At 46.7% G+C, this 22,754-nt stretch overlaps 5 protein-coding genes across 8 annotated transcripts in view; 4 read left to right on the forward strand and 1 right to left on the reverse strand.

Annotated features, from left to right (window-relative positions):
- The window catches only part of LOC119957746 (late histone H2B.L4-like), a 62,721-nt gene that overhangs the window by 29,713 nt on the left and 10,254 nt on the right, over window positions 1–22,754 (forward strand). For all 4 annotated transcript variants that reach the window (XR_005458901.1, XR_005458900.1, XM_038785831.1 and 1 more), the window contains one exon: window positions 20,094–20,164. The gene's annotated coding sequence lies outside the window, so the exon portion shown is untranslated. The remainder of the gene's footprint in view (window positions 1–20,093; window positions 20,165–22,754) is intronic.
- Window positions 1,784–8,210, forward strand: LOC119957767 (histone H2B 7). Its single transcript, XM_038785857.1, has 2 exons — window positions 1,784–1,801; window positions 7,895–8,210. Exon 2 carries the CDS (start codon window positions 7,907–7,909, stop codon window positions 8,150–8,152), a length of 246 nt encoding a protein of 81 aa, XP_038641785.1. The 5' UTR covers window positions 1,784–1,801; window positions 7,895–7,906; the 3' UTR covers window positions 8,153–8,210.
- Window positions 9,008–9,609, forward strand: LOC119957736 (late histone H2A.L3-like). Its single transcript, XM_038785818.1, has one exon. It carries the CDS (start codon window positions 9,172–9,174, stop codon window positions 9,607–9,609), a length of 438 nt encoding a protein of 145 aa, XP_038641746.1. The 5' UTR covers window positions 9,008–9,171.
- LOC119957765 (histone H4) lies at window positions 10,062–10,586 on the reverse strand. The gene has a single exon (XM_038785856.1). It carries the CDS (start codon window positions 10,430–10,432, stop codon window positions 10,121–10,123), a length of 312 nt encoding a protein of 103 aa, XP_038641784.1. The 5' UTR covers window positions 10,433–10,586; the 3' UTR covers window positions 10,062–10,120.
- On the forward strand, window positions 14,187–14,751 carry LOC119957740 (histone H2B-like). The gene has a single exon (XM_038785821.1). It carries the CDS (start codon window positions 14,344–14,346, stop codon window positions 14,728–14,730), a length of 387 nt encoding a protein of 128 aa, XP_038641749.1. The 5' UTR covers window positions 14,187–14,343; the 3' UTR covers window positions 14,731–14,751.

Below are 22,754 nucleotides of genomic sequence, written 5' to 3' on the forward strand. Positions count from 1 at the left end.
AGACATTGTCATACAAAAGACTGGTCGGGATAATGAAAAGGTTCGGCCTATTCTCTTCGGAGTTCGAAAAATGAAAATCAACTTAGAGGGGACATTACCGAGTGGATCCTGGGAAGAAATTTCCTCTCCTTGGAAGCTTAGAACGTGGGGGACACAGGATAAAAACAAAGTGGAGGCCGGGCAGAGTGGATATGGAGAAAATGCACCAGGCGTGACATAATTAAGAAGGCATCGGGAATATTTGTATTCATAAGCGAGGTATAGAATTTAAAAGCAATGAGTTTATGATGATGCTGCAGGAAAAGTTAGACCACAGCTAGACCACAATCTAAAGATTTTAAATGTCTATCCAATCTCCTTTGAGCCAGGTGTTCTCTAAGGAAAAAAGTCTGGACTTCTCTAATCCACCTTCATTACTGACCTTCACAGAATCGCAGAATTGTTATGTGGCAAAATGAGGCCATTTGGCCCATTGTGTCTGCACCGGCTCTCTGAATGAGCAACTTAACTGGTGCCCCCTACACCACCATAACCCTGCACATTCTTCCTTTTCCGATAAGTCTGTTTTCCTTTTGACTGCTTCAATGTAACCTGCTCCAAGGCACTCTTACAGTGCACTGTAAACACGAACCACTCACTGAAATGTTCTCCTCAACTCACTTGTGCTTCTTTTACCAATTACTTTGATCTTTCCACAGATGGAATACTGTGTGCCATGCTATAGCAAGGAAGTGTTTGTGTGAGAGAGGGTGCAGTGGAGATTCACCAGGACATTGCCTGGACTAGGGTATCTCTGCTATCCGGACAGTCTGGATAGGCTGTTTTCTATGAAGCAGCGAATGTTGAGGGGGGAGCTGATTGAGATGTAAAAAATGAGGGGCAGAGATAGGTTGGATAGGAAGGAATGTTTTCCTTAGCGAAAGGATCGAATACAGGGGGAATTGATTTAAGACTTAAGGTAAGGGACAGGAGTTTTAGAGGGGCTGTGAGGAAACACTTTTTTGAAATGTGGAACTCACTGTCTGAAAGGATGGCAGAGTCAGGAACCCGCACTACACTTAACAATTGTTTAAATGAGTACTTGAAATGCCAGAGCATATAAGGTTAGGGGCCAAGAGCTGGAAACTGGGCTAAGAATCGATACTTTCTTGATGGCATGCACAAACAGGATCAGCTGTAGGGTCTCCTTCCGTGCTGTCAACACTCTGTCACCCTATAATCGGGTAGGTAGGGACACAGAATTGGGAACAGAAACAAAAGCAAAATGAGAGGAATAAACTTTTGATGCCGGAGGTGGTTAAAGTCTGGAATACACTGCCTGAGTGTGTGGTGGGGAGTGGTTCAATGGAAGCGTTCAAAGTTGGAATAAATTGTTATCTGAAAAGGAAGAATGTGGAAGATGACGGGACTGGGGAAGCTGCCCATTTGGAGAGACAGTACAGACAGGATTGGTCGAATGGCCTCCTGCCCTGCCCTGATATAAAGCTGTGACGAGCAGTAAATATGATTGCCTATCTGAAAGAACCAAACAGAGAAATACAGAAGTGACATCATTGCGAATAAGTCAATCAGGAAAATTGCCTGCACCAATCCCTCATTTGCATAGGGCTGTGGTTGGATTTATAAAACTCGAGTTGCTGGGTCAGGCTCAGTTACTGGGTTTGTGAAATTGAACCTGACGATGGGAGATGAAAAGAAGGTGCCAGTTCCCAAGAAGGGCGGCAAGAAAGCTCTGAAGAAAATTCCAGTGAAGGGCAGCAAGAAGAGGAGGCGAAGCAGGAAGGAGAGTTACTCCATCTACATCTACAAAGTGAGGGCAGCAGAGCTTCTGATTGGCTGTTCCGGGGAGATTTGCATACGTGCAGTGCGGTCAGCGTAAGTTGAAAGTGTACCGGCGCAAGTGACCCGAGGAGTTCGAGTGAAGGCAAGCATCCAGCAGAGGGCAGCAGAGCAGAGCTTCTGATTGGCTGTTCCGGGGAGATTTGCATACGTGCAGTACGGTCAGCGTATGTTGAAGGTGGTTTGTGAAGGGGCTGTTCTCGAGTGACAGCTTTACCCAAAACACTACCTACGTAGTGTCTCCCACCCATCCTCCTCCTCTAACCAAAAAATAAATTACTGTCCGTCGGATTGCTAAACTAACAATTTTTTTTTAGTTTTCAGTAGTTGGGAAGTTAGTTCAGTGGGAATGGAGGCTAGGGCAGTTGAATGTTCCTCCTGCAGAATGTGGGAGGAAAGGGTCACCTCAAGTGTCCCTGCTGACTACATCTGCGGGAAATGCACCCAACTCCAGGTCCTGGAGAACCACGTTAGGGAGCTGGAGCTGGATGAACTTCGGATCATTCGGGAGGTAGAGGGGGTTATTGAGAGGAGTTATAGAACATAGAACAGTACAGCACAGAACAGGCCCTTCGGCCCTCAATGTTGTGCCGAGCCATGATCACCCTACTCAAACCCACATATCCACCCTATACCCATAACACAACAACCCCCCCCCCCTTAACCTTACTTTTATTAGGACACTACGGGCAATTTAGCATGGCCAATCCACCTAACCCGCACATCTTTGGACTGTGGGAGGAAACCGGAGCACCCGGAGGAAACCCACGCACACAGGGGGAGGACGTGCAGACTCCACACAGACAGTGACCCAGCCGGGAATCGAACCTGGGACCCTGGAGCTGTGAAGCATTTATGCTAACCACCATGCTACCCTGCTGCCCCAAGTTATAGGAAGGTAGATGGGTTACTGCCAGGGGAGGGAGAGGGAACCGGCAGGCAGTGCAGGGATCCCCTGTTGTTGTTCCCCTCTATAACAAGTATACCGTTTTGGATACTGTTGCGGGGGACGACTTACCAGGGGTAAGCAATAGGGCGCAGGTCTCTGGCACAGAGTCTGTCCCTGTTGCCCAGAAGGGAAGGGAGAAGAGGAACAGAGCACTTGTCATTGGGGACACCATAGTTAGAGGAAAAGACAGGAGGTTCTGTGGGAACGAAAGAGACTCACGGTTGGTGTGTTGCCTCCCAGGTGCCAGGGTTCGTGATGTGTCTGATCGTGTTTTTGGGAACCTTAAGGGGGAGGGGGAGCAGCCCCAAGTCGTGGTCCACATAGGTACCAACGACATAGGTAGGAAGAGAGATGGGGATTTGACACAGAAATTCAGGGAGCTAGGGTGGAAGCTGAGAGCTAGAACAAACAGAGTTGTTATCTCTGGGTTGTTACCCGTGCCATGTGCTAGCGAAGTGAGAAATAAGGAGAGAGAGGAGTTGAACACGTGGCTACAGGTATGGTGCAGGTGGGAGGGTTTTGGTTTCCTGGATAATTGGGGCTCATTCTGGGGTAGGTGGGACCTCTACAAACAGGATGGTCTTCACCTGAACCAGAGGGGTACCAATATCCTGGGGGGGGGGGGGAGATTTGCTAGTGCTCTTCGGGGGGTTTAAACTAATTCAGCAGGGGGATGGGAACCTAAATTGTAGTCCCAGTGTACACGATGTTGAGAGTAGTGAGGTCAGGGATAGGGTTAAAAGTTGGAAAGAGGGCACTGGTAAACAAGACGCTGGTTTGAAGTGTGTCTACTTCAACGCCAGGAGCATCCGGAATAAGGTGGGTGAGCTTGCAGCATGGGTTGGTACCTGGGATCTCGATGTTGTGGCGATTTCGGAGACATGGGTAGAGCAGGGACAGGAATGGTTGTTGCAGGTTCCAGGATTTAGATGTTTCTGTAAGAACAGAGAAGATGGTAAAAGAGGGTGGCATTTTTAATCAAGGAAAGTATTACGCCGGTAAAAAGGACGTTTGAGGACTCGTCTACTGAGGTAGTATGGGCCGAGGTTAGGAAAAGGAGAGAAGAGGTAACCCTGTTGGGAGTTGTCTATAGACCTCCGAATAGTTGCAGAGATGTAGAGGAAAGGATTACAAAGATGATTCTCGACAGGAGCGAGAGTAACAGGGTAGTTGTTATGGGGGACTTTAACTGTCCAAATATTGACTGGAAATACGATAGTTCGAGTACTATAGATGGGTCAGTTTTTGTGCAGTGTGTGCAGGAGGGTTTTCTGACACAGTATGTAGACAGGCCAACAAGAGGCGATGCCACATTGGATTTGGTACTGGGTTAGGAACCTGGCCAGGTGTTAGATTTAGATGTAGGTGAGCACTTTGGTGATAGTGATCACAATTCTGTTATGTTTACTTTAGCAATGGGCAGGGATAGGTATATACCGCAAAGCAAGAATTATAGCTGGGGGAAAGGCAATTATGATGCTATTCGGCAAGATTTAGAATGTATAGGATGGGGAAGGAAACTGCAGGGGATGGGTACAATCGAAATGTGGAGCTTTTTCAAGGAACAGCTACTGCATGTCCTTGATAAGTAAGTACCTGTCAGGCAGGGAGGAAGTTGTCGAGCAAGGGAACCGTGGTTTACTAAGGAAGTTGAAGCACTTGTCAAGAGGAAGAAGAAGACTTATGGTCGGATGAGACATGAAGGCTCAGTTAGGGCACTTGAGAATTACAAGTTAGCCAGGAAGGACCTAAAGGGAGAGTTAAGAAGAGCGAGGAGGGGACACGAAAAGTCGTTGGCGGATAGGATCAAGGAAAACCCTAAGGCTTTCTATAGGTATATCAGGAACAAAAGAATGACTAGAGTAAAATTAAGGCCAATCAAGGATAATAGTGGAAAGTTGTGTGTGGAATCAGAGGAGATAGGGGAAGCGTTAAATGGATATTTTTCGTCAGTGTTTACACTGGAGAAAGACAATGTTGTCGAGGAGAATACTCAGGTTCAGTCGACCAGGCTAGATGGAATTGAGGTTCACAAGGAGGAGGTGTTAGCAATTTTGGAAAGTGTAAAAATAGATAAGTCCCCTGGGCCAGATGGGATTTATCCTAGGATTCTCTGGGAAGCTAGGGAGGAGATTGCAGAACCTTTGTCCTTGATCTTTATGTCGTCTTTGTCGATAGGAATAGTGCTGGAAGACAAGAGGATAGCAAATGTTGTCCCCTTGTTCAAGAAGGGGAGTAGAGACAACCCTGGTAATTATAGACCTGTGAACCTTACTTCGGTTGTGGGTAAAATGTTGGAAAAGGTTATAAGAGATAGGGTTTATAATCACCTTGAAAAGAACAAGTTGATTAGCGATAGTCAACATGGTTTTGTGAAGGGTAGGTCATGCCTCACAAACCTTGTTGAGTTTTTTGAGAAGGTGACCAAACAGGTGGATGAGGGTAAAGCGGTTGATGTGTATATGGATTTCAGTAAGGCATTTGATAAGGTTCCACACGGTAGGCTATTGCAGAAAATATGGAAGTATGGGATTGAAGGTGATTTAGTGGTTTGCATCAGTAATTGGCTAGCTGAAAGAAGACAGAGGGTGGTAGTTGATGGCAAATGTTCATCCTGGAGTTCAGTTACTCGTGGTGTATCGCAAGGATCTGTTTTGGGCCCACTGCTGTTTGTCATTTTTATAAATGTCCTGGAAGAGGGTGTAGAAGGATGGGTTAGTAAATTTGCAGATGACACGAAGGTGGATAGTGCTGAAGGATGTTATAGGATACAGAGGGATATAGATAAGCTGCAGAGCTGGGCTGAGAGGTAGCAGGTGGAGTTTAATGCGGAAAAGTGTGAGGTGGTTCACTTTGGAAGGAGTAACAGGAATGCAGAGTACTGGGCTAATGGCAGGATTCTTGGTAGTGTAGATGAACAGAGAGATCTTGGCATCCAGGTACATAAATCCCTGAAAGTTGCCACCCAGGTTAATAGGGCAGTTAAGAAGGCATATGGTGTGCTAGCCTTTATAAGTAGGGGGATTGAGTTTCGGAGCCACAAGGCCATGCTGCAGCTGTACATAACTCTGGTGCGGCCGCTCCTGGATTACTGCGTGCAGTTCTGGTCACCACAGTATAGGAAGGATGTGGAAGCTTTGGAAAGGGTTCAGAGGAGATTTACTAGGATGTTGCCTGGTATGGAGGGAAGGTCTTACGAGGAAAGGCTCAGGGCTTGAGGTTGTTTTCGTTAGAGAGAAGGCTGAGAGGTGACCTAATAGAGACATATAAGATAGTCAGAGGGTTAGATAGGGTGGACAGTGAGAGTCTCTTTCCTTGGATGGTGATGACCAACACGAGGGGTCATTGCTTTAAATTGAGGGGTAGTAGATATAGGACAGATGTCAGAGGCAGTTTCTTTGCTCAGAGAGTAGTAGGGGTGTGGAACGCCCTGCCTGCAACAGTAGTAGACTCACCAACTTTAAGGGCATTTAAGTGGTCACTGGATAGACATATGGATGAAAATGGAATAGCGTAGGTCAGATAGGCTTCAGTTTGTTTCACAGGTTGGCGCAACATCGAGGGCCGAAGGGCCCGTACTGCGCTGTAATGTTCTATGTTCTATGATGAAGCAGGTTCACCCCGACACCAGCATCTCATCCAAGGCAATGAGCATCATGAACTCGTTCGTCAACGATATTTTCGAGCGTATCGCGGGTGAGGCTTCCCGCCTGGCCCATTACAGCAAGCGCCACACCATCAGCTCCCGGGAGATCCAGACCGCCGTGCGCCTGCTGCTGCCCGGGGAACTGGCCAAGCACGCCGTGTCGGAAGGGACAAAGGCGGTGACCAAGTACACCAGCTCCAAGTAAAACTGTTCTCAATCTCAGCAAAAACTCAACGGTTCTTTTAAGAGCCACCCACAACTTCTCGGAAGCAGTCAAACTATCATATTTTAAATTATTATTTGTTTATTTCTATTACGAATAGCCAGATATTTTTTCATAGCGTTTCTCGAGAAAAAACACCCTGGGTAACGCCAAGATATCGTCCTCTCTATCTATGTGTCTTGTTCATTAAGTCCCATCATTTAGTGACTGCTCGGTGACGCTTTGGTCTCTGACTGATTCATCCTCGGCCGCTGTCGCTAGATTTGGAGAGAGAATAGAACTCCAAAACGTCCCTTTCATAGAATGTACAATGCAGAAGGAGGCCATTCGGCCCATCGAGTCTGCACTGGCTCTTGGAAAGAGCACCATTTCAAGCCCACAACCCCATCCTATCCCCATAACCCAGTAGCCCCACCCAACATTAAGGGAAATTTTGGCCACTAAGGGCAATTTAGCATAGCCAGTCCACCTAACCTTCACATCTTTGGACTGTGGGAGGAAACCGGAGCACCCGGAGGAAACCCACGCACACACTGGCAGAACGTGCAGACTCTGCACAGACAGTGACCCAAGACGGGAATCGAACCTGGGACCTTTGAGCTGTGAAGCAATTGTGCTAACCAAAATGCTACCGTGCTGCCCTATTTATGTTCAGGTTTACCCTCAATGATCTTTCAGTTAATTGAGAACACCCCGGTTGTCTGGAAAAACTCCATTTCAATACTGGCATGAGCACCAAACTGCTCACTCCACTTTTATCACTGAGGAAGCGGCAGCAGTCTACAATGTGAATAAATGTTATTATGTTTGCAGTTGGCTGTAATTTAGACATTCTGCCGGCAACTGAGAGCGTTTTAACCAGCAGCCAGATTTAAGGCGATGGGACTCCAGATTGTAAAAATCTGTGGAGACAGTTTCGGATCTAAATCCACCTTCTACAGATCCGAAATGTTTCTCTCCACAGATGCTCCCAGACACGCTGAGTTTATCCAGCATTTTCTCTTCAATTCACGTTTACAGCATCCGCATTATTTTGCTTTAATTTATTTTGGGTTTGTTGTCAGTTACAGAGAGAAACCGAAATCCGAAACTGACAGATAAAGGGAAACTGTAGACTAGGGAAAGAGAGAGAATCCAACAATCCTATACTCAAAACTCAATGATTTATTTTTTACGGTCCCGATTCAATTTTATCTGTTTTATATTTTCGCGCCCATTTAAGCTTTGAAATAAATACATCTACAAAGTGATGAAGCAGGTTCACCCCGACACCGGCATCTCCTCCAAGGCCATGAGCATCATGAACTCGTTCGTCAGCGATATTTTCGAGCGTATCGCGGGTGAGGCTTCCCGCCTGGCCCATTACAACAAGCGCAGCACCATCAGCTCCCGGGAGATCCAGACCGCCGTGCGCCTGCTGCTGCCCGGGGAACTGGCCAAGCACGCCGTGTCGGAAGGGACAAAGGCGGTCACCAAGTACACCAGCTCCAAGTAAAACTGCACAATGGACTGAAAACCACCCCAAACACAACGGCTCTTTTAAGAGCCACCCACAACTTCTGTGAAGCAGCCAAACCATCATATTTTAAATTATGGGTTCATTTCTATGATGATTAACCAGATCCGTTTTAATTGTGTTTCACTACAACAACATCCTGTATAATGCCGAGTTATCGTCATGTCGATCTTCGTACGTTGTTTATAAAATCCCATCATTTAGTGATGCTCGGTCGCCGCTTCATACTCGGCTCTGTCGCTGGATTTGGAGAGAGAATCGAACTCCAATACCTCCCGTAGCATTTGTGTTCAGCCTTACAAATTACTCCCTTTCCATTTATGTTCATGTTCACACCCATGATCGATGGTGTGGGTAAACTCCATTTCAATACTGACACTAGCTCCAAACTGCTCACTCCACTTTTAACACTGAGGAAGCGGCAGCAGTCTACAATATGAATAAATGTTACTATGTTTGCAGATGGCTGTGAATTAGACACTGTCGGCGGCTGAGAACGTTTTAAACAACAGCCAGATTAAACCTGTCGAGTCAGTTCCCCTTCTACAGATCCGAAACGTTTCTCTCCACAGATGATACCAGACACGCTGAGTTGATCCAGCATTTTCTCTTTAATTCACATTTGCAGCCTCAGCATTATTTTGGTTTAATTTATTTTGGGTTTGTTGTCAGTTACAGAGACAAAATCAGAAACTAACAGATAATGGGAAACTAGACGCGGGAAAGAGAGAGAATCCAACAATCTCATACTCAAATGATTTAGTCACATTTTTTATTCAATTTTATTTGGGCGCCCATTTAAGATTTGAAATAAATATTCGGTTGGAATCTGAACACTTGGCGCCCAAACTTTCCGCCCTCAGCACCGTGGGTTCTCCTGATTGGTGCTTCAAACAGATATCTGATTGGTCACTTTGTTGCCGGCTCCACAATGTTGTTCAGATAACCAATCAGCAATGTGTGCACCGCCATTCCTCCTGAAGCTATAAGAGAAGTGAATGTGGGCGGGTTCCCTCATTCTGTGTGAAAGTGTTTGTGAGATTGTGACAATGTCTGGAAGAGGAAAGACCAGCGGTAAAGCTCGGGCCAAGGCCAAGTCTCGCTCCTCCCGGGCTGGACTGCAGTTCCCGGTGGGCCGTGTTCACAGGCACCTGAGAAACGGTAACTATGCCCAGCGTGTGGGTGCCGGAGCCCCGGTCTATCTGGCTGCTGTGCTCGAGTATCTGACCGCTGAAATCCTCGAGCTGGCCGGCAACGCGGCCCGGGACAACAAGAAGAGCCGCATCATCCCCAGACACCTGCAGCTGGCCGTCCGCAACGACGAGGAGCTCAACAAGCTGCTGGGAGGGGTGACCATCGCTCAGGGTGGGGTGCTGCCTAATATCCAGGCCGTGCTGCTACCCAAGAAAACCAGTGCCAGCTCCGGCAAGAAGTGAAGCGACCATTCTCTCATCTAATAACCCAAAGGCTCTTTTCAGAGCCACTCACTTTATCTGAAAAAGGGCGACCTGTTCTGGGTCCGCTTATTGCAGTGTTTGTGAGAATTTCCCTGAGGCTTCAGGCTGGAATGAGCTTTCCCCGGTGTTGTTGGTATTTACCGGAGGGCGGCAGTTTCTAGCGGGCTGGCTTTCTGAAACTGTCCATTTATGTGCAATGGGGTGTGCGGGGTTTCATAATTCTTTCCCGCTCTCACTCTGTGCAGTTACAGGGCTGAATGCGGAGAAAGGTTTTGTGTTTAACTCTGCAGCACGTTCATATCGCCGTGAAAAGAGAAATCAATGACAGGAAACATTTCCTATTATAATGCGAAATTTTGCCTCTACAATCGCGCGAAACCATCTCGATGCGTTATTCTGCTGCCATTCTTAGGTCAGTGCTCTCAATGTGAGGGTTTGGGCGGCTCTTAAAAGAGCCTTTGGGTTTTGTTACATTGCTAAATGGAGTTTCTCAGCCGCCGAATCCATAGAGTGTGCGGCCCTGGCGTTTGAGAGCGTAAACCACATCCATGGCGGTGACCGTCTTGCGCTTGGCGTGTTCAGTGTAGGTGACCGCGTCCCTGATCACATTCTCCAGGAAAACCTTCAGCACCCCGCGAGTCTCCTCATAGATCAAACCCGAGATGCGCTTGACCCCGCCACGGCGAGCCAGGCGGCGGATTGCTGGTTTGGTGATGCCCTGGATGTTATCACGAAGCACTTTGCGGTGCCGCTTTGCTCCGCCTTTGCCCAGTCCTTTGCCTCCTTTCCCTCTGCCAGACATGATGCTTCTTCAGTCAAATCGCTGCTGAATGAGAGACGAGCTGCTGCACTTTCCTTTATTATACAGCCCGCCCCGACCTGACTGAGAAAGAGAGAGAGGCGGGGAGCAGACTGAGTGACAGACAGAGCAGTGAAATGTCTTTGACCATCCAGCTCCGCCTCCTGCCTGGTCCAACCCACATTTTATATTCCAAACAGAAGTTAACAGAGCGCGCTGAACACGTACAAACTGCAACATCATATAGCAGCTAGTTAGTAACGCGGATCTATTAAATCCAGGCATGTCAGTAATATTCCGGCCTCAGTCCACTCCTTTCTAGAACCAGCCGACCTATCTGCTCCCATTTCAACCCCAGCTCCGATTCCATCCCCACACAACTCCTCTCCCAGACAGGTTGGGAATTTTACTAACATCCCTTACAGCTGATATAAAGTGTTTGAGTTGTGAGGCGAGATTTCTCCGCCATGTTAACTATTTTACAAACTCCCCACTGAATCTGTGAATAATGAAACTAACACAAACTGTGACTGTTCACCGGTTAGGAAGATGCAGCAACTTCCCTGTGTTTTAGTGCAGAGTGGGGGGAGAAGCCCGGTGCAGAGCATGTCAGCGAGTGAGCGGCAATACTGGATTGACATTTCTATCTGAAATCTGCTCCCAGCACCGGGACAGGGATTCATTGGTCGGGGGATCAGCTCTTTCCGGAGAGATGTGGGTGGCTCTGAGAAGAGCCTTTGGGTTCAGAGGTTTACAATTTGCTCGCGTTCTTTCACTTCTTTGCTGGTTTCTTAGCCTTTGCTGATTTCGCTTTGGGATTGGCCCTCGATTTGGTCTGCTTTATTCCGCCCTTGATCTTTTTCACAGGAAAACTTTTCTTCGGGGCTGCTTTCTTCGCCCTCTTTTTGGGAGCTGCCGCCTTCTTGGCTGCTGCTTTCTTGGGAGATTTCTTGGCTGCGGGTTTCTTGGCAGTTTTCTTGGCTGCGGGTTTCTTGGGAGATTTCTTGGCTGCTGCTTTCTTCACTAAAGGTTTCTTGCCTGCTCCGGTCTTTATCACTTTCCCCCGGTTGTTTAGTCCTTGCCACAACCGCCGAGGGTCTATCTGTGACTCTAGCTTAGTTTGATATTCTCTCTTGGCATCTCGGATGGCTTTGCGGAGGTCGTACCTGGATTTCTTGTATAGGACAGCGTCGTCTGCCTTGAACGCCTCAGATCTGTCCTTCAGTAGGGAGTCAATCTTGCGGTTGATCCATGGTTTCCGGTTGGGGAAAGTTCGTACTGCTTTCTTTGGCAGGCAATAGTCCACACATTTGCTGATGAAGTCTGTGACGGTGGTGACATACTCATTTAAGTTAGTCGCTGAGTTCTTAAATATGGACCAGTCTACTGTCTCCAAGCAGTCACGTCAGAGCTCTTCTGTCTCCTCAGACCAGCACTGCACAACCTTCTTAGCTGGATTCTCCCGCTTGAGTTTCTGCTTGTAAGCCGGGAGAAGGAGCACAGTCTTATGGTCTGATTTCCCAAAGTGCGGTCGGGGGATGGAACGGTAGGCGCCCTTGATTTTTGAGTAGCAGTGGTCAAGAATGTTGTCGCCCCTGGTGGGACAGGAGATGTGCTGGTGGAATTTTGGCAGTACACTCTTGAGGTTGGCTTTGTTGAAGTCTCCGTCCACAATGAACAAGGCCGCCGGCTGTTCTGTTTCATAGTTGTTGTTCTATAAAGAGTTAATATATAGAGTCTATATAGAGTTAGTCTATAAAAGAGCAGTTGTCTGGCAATTCTCAGTTATTGTGTGTCTGCAGTTTGTTCTCACCATTGTTTAGGATAAAAAATCTCCAGCTACCAAGAAGGGAGCCAAGAAAGTCATTAAGAAACCGGCAGTAAAGGGCGGCAAGAAGCGGCGAAGGTTGAGGAAGGAGAGTTACTCCATCTACATCTACAAAGTGATGAAGCAGGTTCACCCCGACACCGGCATCTCCTCCAAGTCCATGAGCATCATGAATTCGTTCGTCAACGATATTTTCTAGTGTATCGCGGGTGAGGCTTCCCGCCTGGCCCATTACACCAAGCGCCAAACCATCAGCTCCCGGGAGATCCAGACCGTCGTGCGCCTGCTGCTGCCCGGGGAACTGGCCAAGCACGCCGTGTCGGAAGGGACAAAGGCGGTGACCAAGTACACCAGCTCCAAGTAAAACTGTTCTCAAACTCCTCCAAAACCCAATGGCTCTTTTAATAAGCCACCCACAACTTCTTGAAAACAGCCAAACCATCATACTTTAAACTATTTAGTTTATTTCGATTATGACTAGCCAAGTCCATTCAAATACGGTTTTACAGGAACGTAACATCCTGGGTGATGTCCAGTTATAGCCCAGTGAATCTTTGTGCCTTGATAATAAGCCCCGTCATTTAGTGCCCGCTCGGTGTTCAGGATTCGAAGGTAATTCCCTTCCGATTTACGTTGAGAGCACAGTAGTGCTGTGGGGAAACTCCATTTCAATACTGACACTAGCTCCAAACAGCTCACTCCACTTTTAGCACTAGTCTACAATATGGATCTTTATTATAATATTTTGAAGCTGGCTGCAAATTAAACATTGTCTGCGATTGATAGCATTTTAAACAGCAGCTAGATTAAACTCGATTCAAATCCAAATTGGAAAAATCCGTGGTAACAGTTTCTGATTGGTCACTTTGTAGCCGGCTCCACAATGTTATTCAGATAATCAGAGTGAGTAAATACCACATTCTCACACTATTGGAGCTACAGTAAATCCCACACTCACACTGTATCAGATAGTGAGTAAATCCCACGCTCACACTGTATCAGAGAGTGAGTAAATCTCACGCGCACGCACTGCATCAGAGAGTGAGTAAATCTCACACGCACGCACTGCATCAGAGAGTGAGTAAATCTCACACTCACACACTGTATCAGAGAGTGAGTAAATCCCACACTCACACTGTATCAGAGAGTGAGTAAATCCCACAGACACATTGTATCAGAGAGTGAGTAAATCCCACACTCACACACTGTATCAGAGAGTGAGTAAATCCCACACTCACACACTGTATCAGAGAGTGAGTAAATCCCACACTCACACACTGTATCAGATAGTGAGTAAATCCCACGCTCACACTGTATTAGAGAGTGAGTAAATCTCACGCGCACGCACTGCATCAGAGAGTGAGTAAATCCCACATTCACACACTGTATCAGAGAGTGAGTAAATCCCACACTCACACACTGTATCAGAGAGTGAGTAAATCCCACACTCACACTGTATCAGAGAGTGAGTAAATCCCACAGACACATTGTATCAGAGAGTGAGTAAATCGCACACTCTCACATTGTATCAGAGAGTGAGTAAATCCCACATTCACACACTGTATCAGAGAGTGAGTAAATCCCACACTCTCACACTGTATCAGAGAGTGAGTAAATCCCACAGACACATTGTATCAGAGAGTGAGTAAATCCCACAGACACATTGTATCGGAGTGAGTAAATCTCACACACCCACATATCACAAGACACTCCCAGTTCCTGAAGGAATCCCACACTCCCGCACAGACGCTCTGTGGCGAAGGGTCCCTCTCACCGACAGCCAGGTGACATTTCCCGGTGAATCTTTACCCACTAACAAACTGGGACTGGAGACATTCTCTCTCAAATGTATTTCTTGTTTGTAATATGATTGTAATATGAGGTTGATTATTGGTGGAAAATCCTAAATCTAATTTGTCTGTTCACATATCCAATCAAATAAACAGAACATAACTGGCTGTCCTCATTTTCACAATGTCCAATCACAATCATTCCTTTCCCCATTCCTCATTAGCATAGATGTGAGGCTCTGTCTATTTAATCAGCGCTCGGAAGGGGTTTGCTTTATTTCTGGGTGAAACTGAAGATGGCTGACGAGAAGAAACCAACATCGAAAACAGCTTCCAAGAAAGGAGCCAAGAAAGTCATTAAGAAACCGGCAGGAAAGGGCGGCAAGAAGCGGCGAAAGTCGAGGAAGGAGAGTTACTCCATCTACATCTACAAAGTGATGAAGCAGGTTCACCCCGACACCGGCATCTCCTCCAAGGCCATGAGCATCATGAACTCGTTCGTCAGCGATATTTTCGAGCGTATCGCGGGTGAGGCTTCCCGCCTGGCCCATTACAACAAGCGCCACACCATCAGCTCCCGGGAGATCCAGACCGCCGTGCGCCTGCTGCTGCCCGGGGAACTGGCCAAGCACGCCGTGTCGGAAGGGACAAAGGCGGTCACCAAGTACACCAGCTCCAAGTAAAACTGCACAATGGACTGAAAACCACCCTAAATACAACGGCTCTTTTAAGAGCCACCCACAACTTCTGTGAAGCAGTCAAACCATCATATTTTAAATTATGGGTTCATTTCTATGATGATTAACCAGATCCGTTTTAATAGCGTTTCACTAAAACAACATCCTGTATAATGCCAAGTTATCGTCATGTCGATCTTTGTACGTTGTTTATAAAGTTCCATCATTTAGTGATGCTCGGTGACCGCTTCATACTCGGCCGCTGTTGCTGGATTTGGAGAGAGAACAGAACTCCAATACCTCCTGTAGCATTTGTGTTCAGCCTTACAAATTACTCCCTTTCCATTTATGTTCATGTTCACACTCAATGATCGAGAGCACCCCGGTGGTGTGGGTAATCTCCATTTCAATAGTGACACTAGCTCCAAACTGATCACTCCACTTTTAACACCGAGAAAGCGGCAGTAATCTACAATATGAATAAATGTTACTATATTTGCAGATGGCTGTGAATTAGACACTGTCGGCGGCTGAGAGCATTTTAAACAACAGCCAGATTAAACCTGTGGCGACAGTTCCCCTTCTACAGATCCTAAACGTTTCTCGCCTCAGATGCTCCCAGACACGCTGAGTTGATCCAGCAATTTCTCTTCAATTCACATTTGCAGCCTCCGCATTATTTTGGTTTAATTTATTTTGGGTTTGTTGTCAGTTACAGAGACAAAATCAGAAACTGACAGATAATGGGAAACTAGACGCGGGAAATAGAGAGAATCCAACAATCTTATACTCAAATGATTTAGTCACATTTTTTATTCAATTTTATCTGTTTTATATTTTCGCACCCATTTAAGATTTGAAATAAATATTCGGTTGGAATCTGAACATTTGCCGCCCAAACTTTCCGCCCTCAGCACCGTGGGTTCTCCTGATTGGTGCTTCAAACAGATATCTGGGGCAGCAGGGTAGCATAGTGGTTAGCATCAATGCTTCACAGCTCCAGGGTCCCAGGTTCGATTCCCGGCTGGGTCACTGTCTGTGTGGAGTCTGCACGTCCTCCCCCCTGTGTGCGTGGGTTTCCTACGGGTGCTCTGGTTTCGTCCCACAGTCCAAAGGTGTGCGGGTTAGGTGGATTGGCCATGCTAAATTGCCCGTAGTGTCCTAAAAAAAAAAAAAATTAGGTTAAGGGGGGGTTGTTGGGTTACGGGTACAGGTTGGATACGTGGGTTTGAGTAGGGTGATCATTGCTCGGCACAACATCGAGGGCCGAAGGGCCTGTTCTGTGCTGTACTGTTCTATGTTCTATGTTCTTTGTTCTATATCTGATTGGTCACTTTGTAGCCGGCACCACAATGTTGTTCAGATAACCAATCAGCAATGTGTGCACCGCCATTCCTCCTGAAGCTATAAGAGAAGTGAATGTGGGCGGTTTTCCTCATTCTGTGTGAAAGTGTTTGTGAGATTGTGACAATGTCTGGAAGAGGAAAGACCGGCGGTAAAGTTCGGGCCAAGGCCAAGTCTCGCTCCTCCCGGGCTGGACTGCAGTTCCCGGTGGGCCGTGTTCACAATCAGCAACATGATGGGCTGCACAGTGGTCATCACTACTGCCTCACAGCGCCAGGGACCCGGGTTCACTCTGACCCTGACATTCTGTGTGTCTGTGGGTTTCCTCACACGGTAAAGATTCGCAGGTTAGGTGGATTGGCTGTGCTAAATTAACCGTTTGTGTCTAAAGGTGTGGATGATAGGTGGAGTTGCGAGGGATTGGGCCTGGGTAGGTTTGCTCTTTGAGAGAGTTGCTGTAGACTCGATGGACTGAATGGCCTCCTTCTGCACTGTAGTAATTATATGGGAAGGATCTCCGTGTTGCTAGACGTGGCACAGGTCTGGCCCATTACCCAGTCCTGTGCGCAGCAGTCACCCGAGCCATCATCAAGTTCATCTGGAGATCACAGTTCAGGTCACCACACTACCAGAAAGATGTGGTACTGCACAGACAGTGACCCAAGCCGGGAATCAAACCTGGGATCCTGGAGCTGTGAAGCAATTGTGCGAACCACAATGCTACCGTGCTGCCCGAGAGGGGCTGGTAACTGAGTAAAGTACCTAGGCGCAGCGCCAGGGTCCCAGGCTCGATTCCCCGCTGGGTCACTGACTGTGCAGGGTCTGCATATTCTCCCCGTGTCTGCGTGGGTTTCCTCTGGGTGCTCCGGTTTCCTGCCACAGTCTAAAGACAGGCAACGCAGCTGGATTGCTATGCTAAATTGCCCTTAGAGCTCAAAAATGTTAGGAGAGGTTATTGGGTTAAGGGGATAAGGTTGAAGTGAGAGCTTCAGGGGGTCGATGCAGACTCAGTGGGCCGAATGGCCTCCTTCTGAACTGTATGTTCTCTGTTAAAGATATTAAACAGATATTATACAGATATTAAACAGACCGGGGTGTGCGATGAATGAAAATGAAAGTCACAAGTAGGCTTCAAATGAAGTTACTGTGAAAAGCCCCGGTCACTACATTCCAGCACCTGTTTGGGGAGGCTGATACGGAATTGAACCGTGCTGTTGGCCTGCCTTGGTCTGCTTTAAAAGCCAGCTCTTTAGCCCTGTGCCGAACCAGCCGCTGATTAATACTAAAAAGGATCTGGTAACTTTGTAAACCCCCCCAAGGAGGTTCACAAGATTGATCCCTGGAATGAAGCACTTGTCATGTGAAGAACGTTTGGGAACTCTGGGTCTGTACTCGTTGGAGTTTAGAAGAACGAGGGGGGATCTTATTGAAACTTCCAGGATACTGCGAGGTCTGAATAGAGTGGACATGGAGAGGATGTCTCCACTTGGAGGAAAAACAAGAACCAGAGGACAACATCCATCACCTCAGACTAAAGGGGCAATCATTTAAAACAGAGATGAGGAGGAACCTCTTCAGCCAGAGGGTGGTGAATTTGTGGATGCCAAATCACGGAGTGTTTTTAAGACCGAGATAGATAGAGTCTTGATTAATAAGGGGCTCGGGGGTTATGGGGAGAAAGCAGGAGAATGGGGATGAGAAAATATCAGCCATGATTGGATGGCGGAGTAGACCCGATGGGCCGAGTGGCCTAATTCTGCACCTGTGCCTTATGGTCTGTATGATGAACACTCTAGAGGGGCTGGTAACTGTGGAAAAATACCCAGTCTGTGTGATTAACACTGAAGAGGGGCTGGTAACTTGAGTAAAACCTCCCGGTCTGTATGATTAACACTAAAGAGGGGCTGGTAACTGTGTAAAACCCCGCGGCCGATGTGATTAACACTAAATGTTTAAAATTATTGAAGCTTCACAGGGTGGAACATGACCGATGTAAATATTTTGAGAAGAATTGTAATGTGAATATTGAAATGTGTGTAATGTTCTCATTCTCCAATGGAAGAAATTCAAGTAAATCTGGACCTCTGGAGAAAATGTAAATATTATTGTACGATACGATATTATTGTGATGACAATTTGAAATGTTTGACAATGTTTGTTTCAAGGGATTTTATAAATGTAGTATATTTTTGAAAATATATTGTATGCTTCTATGAAAAATGAATTCAGTCAGTGAAATATAAGTTTGCAGAAAGTGTGAGTTTGAGGGGCTGAATGGCAGTGTAATAACAAACAAGCTGCAGGCAATGGCTGCAGATTGAATATCTGATTGGGACAAACACACAGCTACAAATGTGATTGGTTGAGCCCTGGAGCGCAGGGCCACTTGCACCCACACACACACAGTCCCCCCAACACGGGCTCTATCGGAGGTTTTGCTCCAAATGTAATGACAGTGAAATGGGGAATATTCCCATTGATTCTCAATGCGGAATTGGTGCGGGGATCTGCGCATGTCCGGGGTAGCCCCACCCCTGCCGTTCGTCATTCTGCGATTGAGAGCGCATGCGCATCCCCTCCCCCACACACTCTCCTTTTGATGTGGAGATGCCGGCGTTGGACTGGGGTGAGCACAGTAAGAAGTCTTACAACACCAGGTTAAAGTCCAACAGGTTTGTTTCAAACACGAGCTTTCGGAGCACGGCTCCTTCTTCAGGTGAATGGAAAGGCTTGTTCCAGAAATGTTTATATAGACACAGTCAGAGATGCCCCGGAATGCGAGCACCTGCAGGCAATCAAATCATCAAAGATGCAGAGAGAGAGGTAACTCCAGGTTAAAGAGGTGTGAATTGTCCCAAGCCAGTTCAGTCGGTAGGCCTCTGCAAGTCCAGGCTTGTTGGTGGGGGCCGAATGTAATGCGACATGAATCCCAGATCCCGGTTGAGTCCGCATTCATGCGTGCGGAACTTAGCTATAAGTTTTTGCTCAGCAATTTTGCGTTGTCGCGTCTCCTGAAGGCCTCCTTGTAGAATGCTGACCCGGAGATCAGAGGCTGAATGTCCTTGACTGCTGAAGTGTTCCCCAACTGGAAGGCGAGACCATGCAGACACTGCGACAACGAATAAACGGGCATTGTGCGACTATCAACAGGCAGGACTGTTCCCTTCCAGTTGGGGAACACTTCAGCAGTCAAGGACATTCAGCCTCTGATCTCCGGGTCAGCATTCTACAAGGAGGCCTTCAGGAGACGCGACAACGCAAAATTGCTGAGCAAAAACTTATAGCTAAGTTCCGCACGCATGAATGCGGACTCAACCGGGATCTGGGATTCATGTCGCATTACATTCGGCCCCCACCAACAAGCCTGGACTTGCAGAGGCCTACCGACTGAACTGGCTTGGGACAATTCACACCTCTTTAACCTGGAGTTACCTCTCTCTCTGCATCTTTGATGATTTGATTGCCTGCAGGTGCTCGCATTCCGGGGCATCTCTGACTGTGTCTATATAAACATTCCTGGAACAAGCCTTTCCATTCACCTGAAGAAGGAGCCGTGCTCCGAAAGCTCGTGTTTGAAACAAACCTGTTGGACTTTAACCTGGTGTTGTAAGACTTCTTACTGTACTCTCCTTTTGCTCAGTGAGTGGAGACGCTTTGTTCAAACTGAGTGAAATGTCAGGGCCCAGGTCAGCGAGGAAACAGCGTTCTCATTGCAGCAGCTCATCCATTTGGGAGTGTGAGCAAAGAGGCTCAGAGATCATTACTGACTCGGGGGGAGTTCAGGGACAATCGGGGGCTGTTTGCAAGAGGCGCAGCGGGAGCCCCATCTTGTTCCGGGAATTGGAGTGAGCGGGGGTAAGGAAGAGCTCTTTCTGGGCCTGGCTTATTGTCTGATTCTGGGGCAGGATTTGGACAGTATTTTCTTTATTTTACTGATTATCAGTTGAAAGAATTGATTGATCTATCATTGGCCTCATCGGACCCTGATTTACAAGAGATATGTGTTCTTCCCCCTCGTTCAACAGATGAAGAGATGAGTTCCAAGATGATGATTCCTCAGCAACATGAATGTGCCGCCGTCTCCTTCTAACTGACAGTAAGTACAATATTAATCCAACATTGCAGAGACACAGACACAACATCAGCTCCACCATCACAGAGAACAGAAGCAGTCACACTTACATTGAGCTCAACTCCCAGGTAAACATGTCCAATCCAACAGTCCTCATTATCCAATTGAAGAAATTCAAGTAAATCTGGAACTCTGGAGAAAATGTAAATATTATTTACAGATACACGAGAGGACAGGTGGGATAATTTTCCACAATTCACCCCTACTCTCTCATGGAATGTTGGATCAACTTGTTGCGACAACAGCGTTTCATCTGTTAAGTAATCAGTATAGTATTAATTAGGCTATAGATTCAGCAATCAATGTGCAAGGATCCATTTGCACTATTTTGTAACTTTCTTCATTTAAAATATATCAGAAGCAAAGCACTTGAATAAGGCATTAACAGAAAAATGATACATTTAAATAGTTCTCAAAGGACAATTATCAGATTGTAAGGCCATCCTTTCATCTCACAAGTTGTGAACCTTTGGTACAAGTAAAAGGTTGGATAGTACAGATGATTGTAAAGTGCCAAATTAATCATAAACTTCTATCAAGACACCTCCCAAAACAAAATATTAAATTCCAATCCAAATATTGTGCACAATCTCAGATATAACAGTGCAGTACATGGAAATAGATCATTTGACATATCAATGTCATCAGTAAAAGTAAGAATGGAAGATCAATACTGAACAGAATGTTCACCATTAACTCACAAAACAGATATTGACAAGTGCAGAAAATACAATAAAATCACGCACTTCAGAGAGGTGAACAGATAGAGATTAAATGCAGAATCCCATAACAGAGATAGACAGCTTAGAAAGCAAGCACACAGAACAGAGGCAGAGAGTTACAGAATCAAACTGATTTTTCTCGAACTCTTGACCCATAACAGATACAGACAGCTACAGTGGAAAACACACACTCTCACACATTCAGACACCAACAACTGCACAGGAGGCAGTAAAATATGACATATATCATATACAGACAGTGAGGGTAAAACAGACTCACACATTCTCTCTCACAGTATACAGTAAATATACATTATCTATCACAGAGAGACAGTGAGGGTAAAATATACTCACATTTTACATGCACGTGCTCACTCACAAGTACCTTAGTAGGAAGCACTGAATATGCATTTTATGTCACAGAGTATAAGGGTGACACACACACTCACTCTCACAGCAATAACTGAGTATTGAGCAGTAAATTATATGTCCTACATAGCACAGAGAAACAGTGAGGTTTATACACACTCACTCACAATCTGTCTCTCATACACCCTCTCACGGAAACCCAAGCACTGTCTCTCCCACACACACTCACAAATCAATAACTGAGCAGTAATCAATAAAATATTAATTATATATCAGAGAGAGACTGTGAGGTTAATACACACTCACTCTCTCATACACTCTCCCTCTCTCTCACACACACACTCTCCCTCCCTCTCACACACACCAGTCACTGAGCAGTAATCAATTAAATATGGTAGATATACCACAGAGATACAGTGAGGGTAAAACATGAATTCACTCTCTCACTCAATCTCTCACTCAGACAGTCACACAGCAGTAACTGAGCAGTAAGCTGTAAAATATGTGTTATACATCATAGAGAGACAAGTGAGGGTAAAGCACACACTCACGCCGTCTCTCAAACACTGTCTCACATTTTACTGAGAAGTAAGCAGTAAAATATTTGTTATATATTGCAGAGAAACAGTGAGGGTAAAATATGCGCAAACACACAGACACTCTCTCTCTCTCTCACACACTCTCTCATAGAAACCCGACATTGCAGAAGGAGGCCATTCAACCCATCAAGTCTGCATTGACCCTCTGAATGAGCATGCTACCTAAGACCAATCTCCCACCTTCTCCTTGCAACCCCACCAAGGGATAGTTGAGCATATCAATTCCACCTGACTTGCACATTTTTTGGACTGTGGGAGGAAACTGGAGCACCTGAAGGAAACCCAAACAGACGCGGGAAGAATGTACAAACTCCGCACAGACAGTCGCCTGAGGTCGGAATCAAACACGGGTCTCTGGCGCTGTGCCACACTGCTGCCCATCAGCAGGGTGCCACCCTGCTGCTAACACACACTCAGGCTCTCTCACACACACTCAGGCTCTCTAACACACACTCAGGCTCTGTCACACACACTCAGGCTCTCAAAACACACTCAGGCTCTCTCACACACACTCAGGCTCTCTCACACACACTCAGGCTCTCTCACACACACTCAGGCTCTCTCACCACACTCAGGCTCTCTCACACACACTCAGGCTCTCTCACACACACTCAGGCTCTCTCCACACCACTCAGGCTCTCTCACACACACTCAGGCTCTCTCACACACACTCAGGCTCTCTCACACACACTCAGGCTCTCTCACACACACTCAGGCTCTCTCACACACACTCAGGCTCTCTCACACACACTCAGGCTCTCTCACACACACTCAGGCTCTCTCACACACACTCAGGCTCTCTCACACACACTCAGGCTCTCCACACACACTCAGGCTCTCTCTCACACACTCAGGCTCTCACAC

Source organism: Scyliorhinus canicula, chromosome 27 (genome assembly GCF_902713615.1).
Source record: "Scyliorhinus canicula chromosome 27, sScyCan1.1, whole genome shotgun sequence".
Taxonomy (NCBI): domain Eukaryota; kingdom Metazoa; phylum Chordata; class Chondrichthyes; order Carcharhiniformes; family Scyliorhinidae; genus Scyliorhinus; species Scyliorhinus canicula.

Bases quoted from the DNA above. Each gene is read 5' to 3' on its own strand.
- LOC119957765 (XM_038785856.1), bottom strand. From the start codon at position 10,432: ATGTCTGGCAGAGGGAAAGGAGGCAAAGGACTGGGCAAAGGCGGAGCA.
- LOC119957736 (XM_038785818.1), top strand. From the start codon at position 9,172: ATGTGGGCGGGTTCCCTCATTCTGTGTGAAAGTGTTTGTGAGATTGTG.
- LOC119957740 (XM_038785821.1), top strand. From the start codon at position 14,344: ATGGCTGACGAGAAGAAACCAACATCGAAAACAGCTTCCAAGAAAGGA.
- LOC119957767 (XM_038785857.1), top strand. From the start codon at position 7,907: ATGAAGCAGGTTCACCCCGACACCGGCATCTCCTCCAAGGCCATGAGC.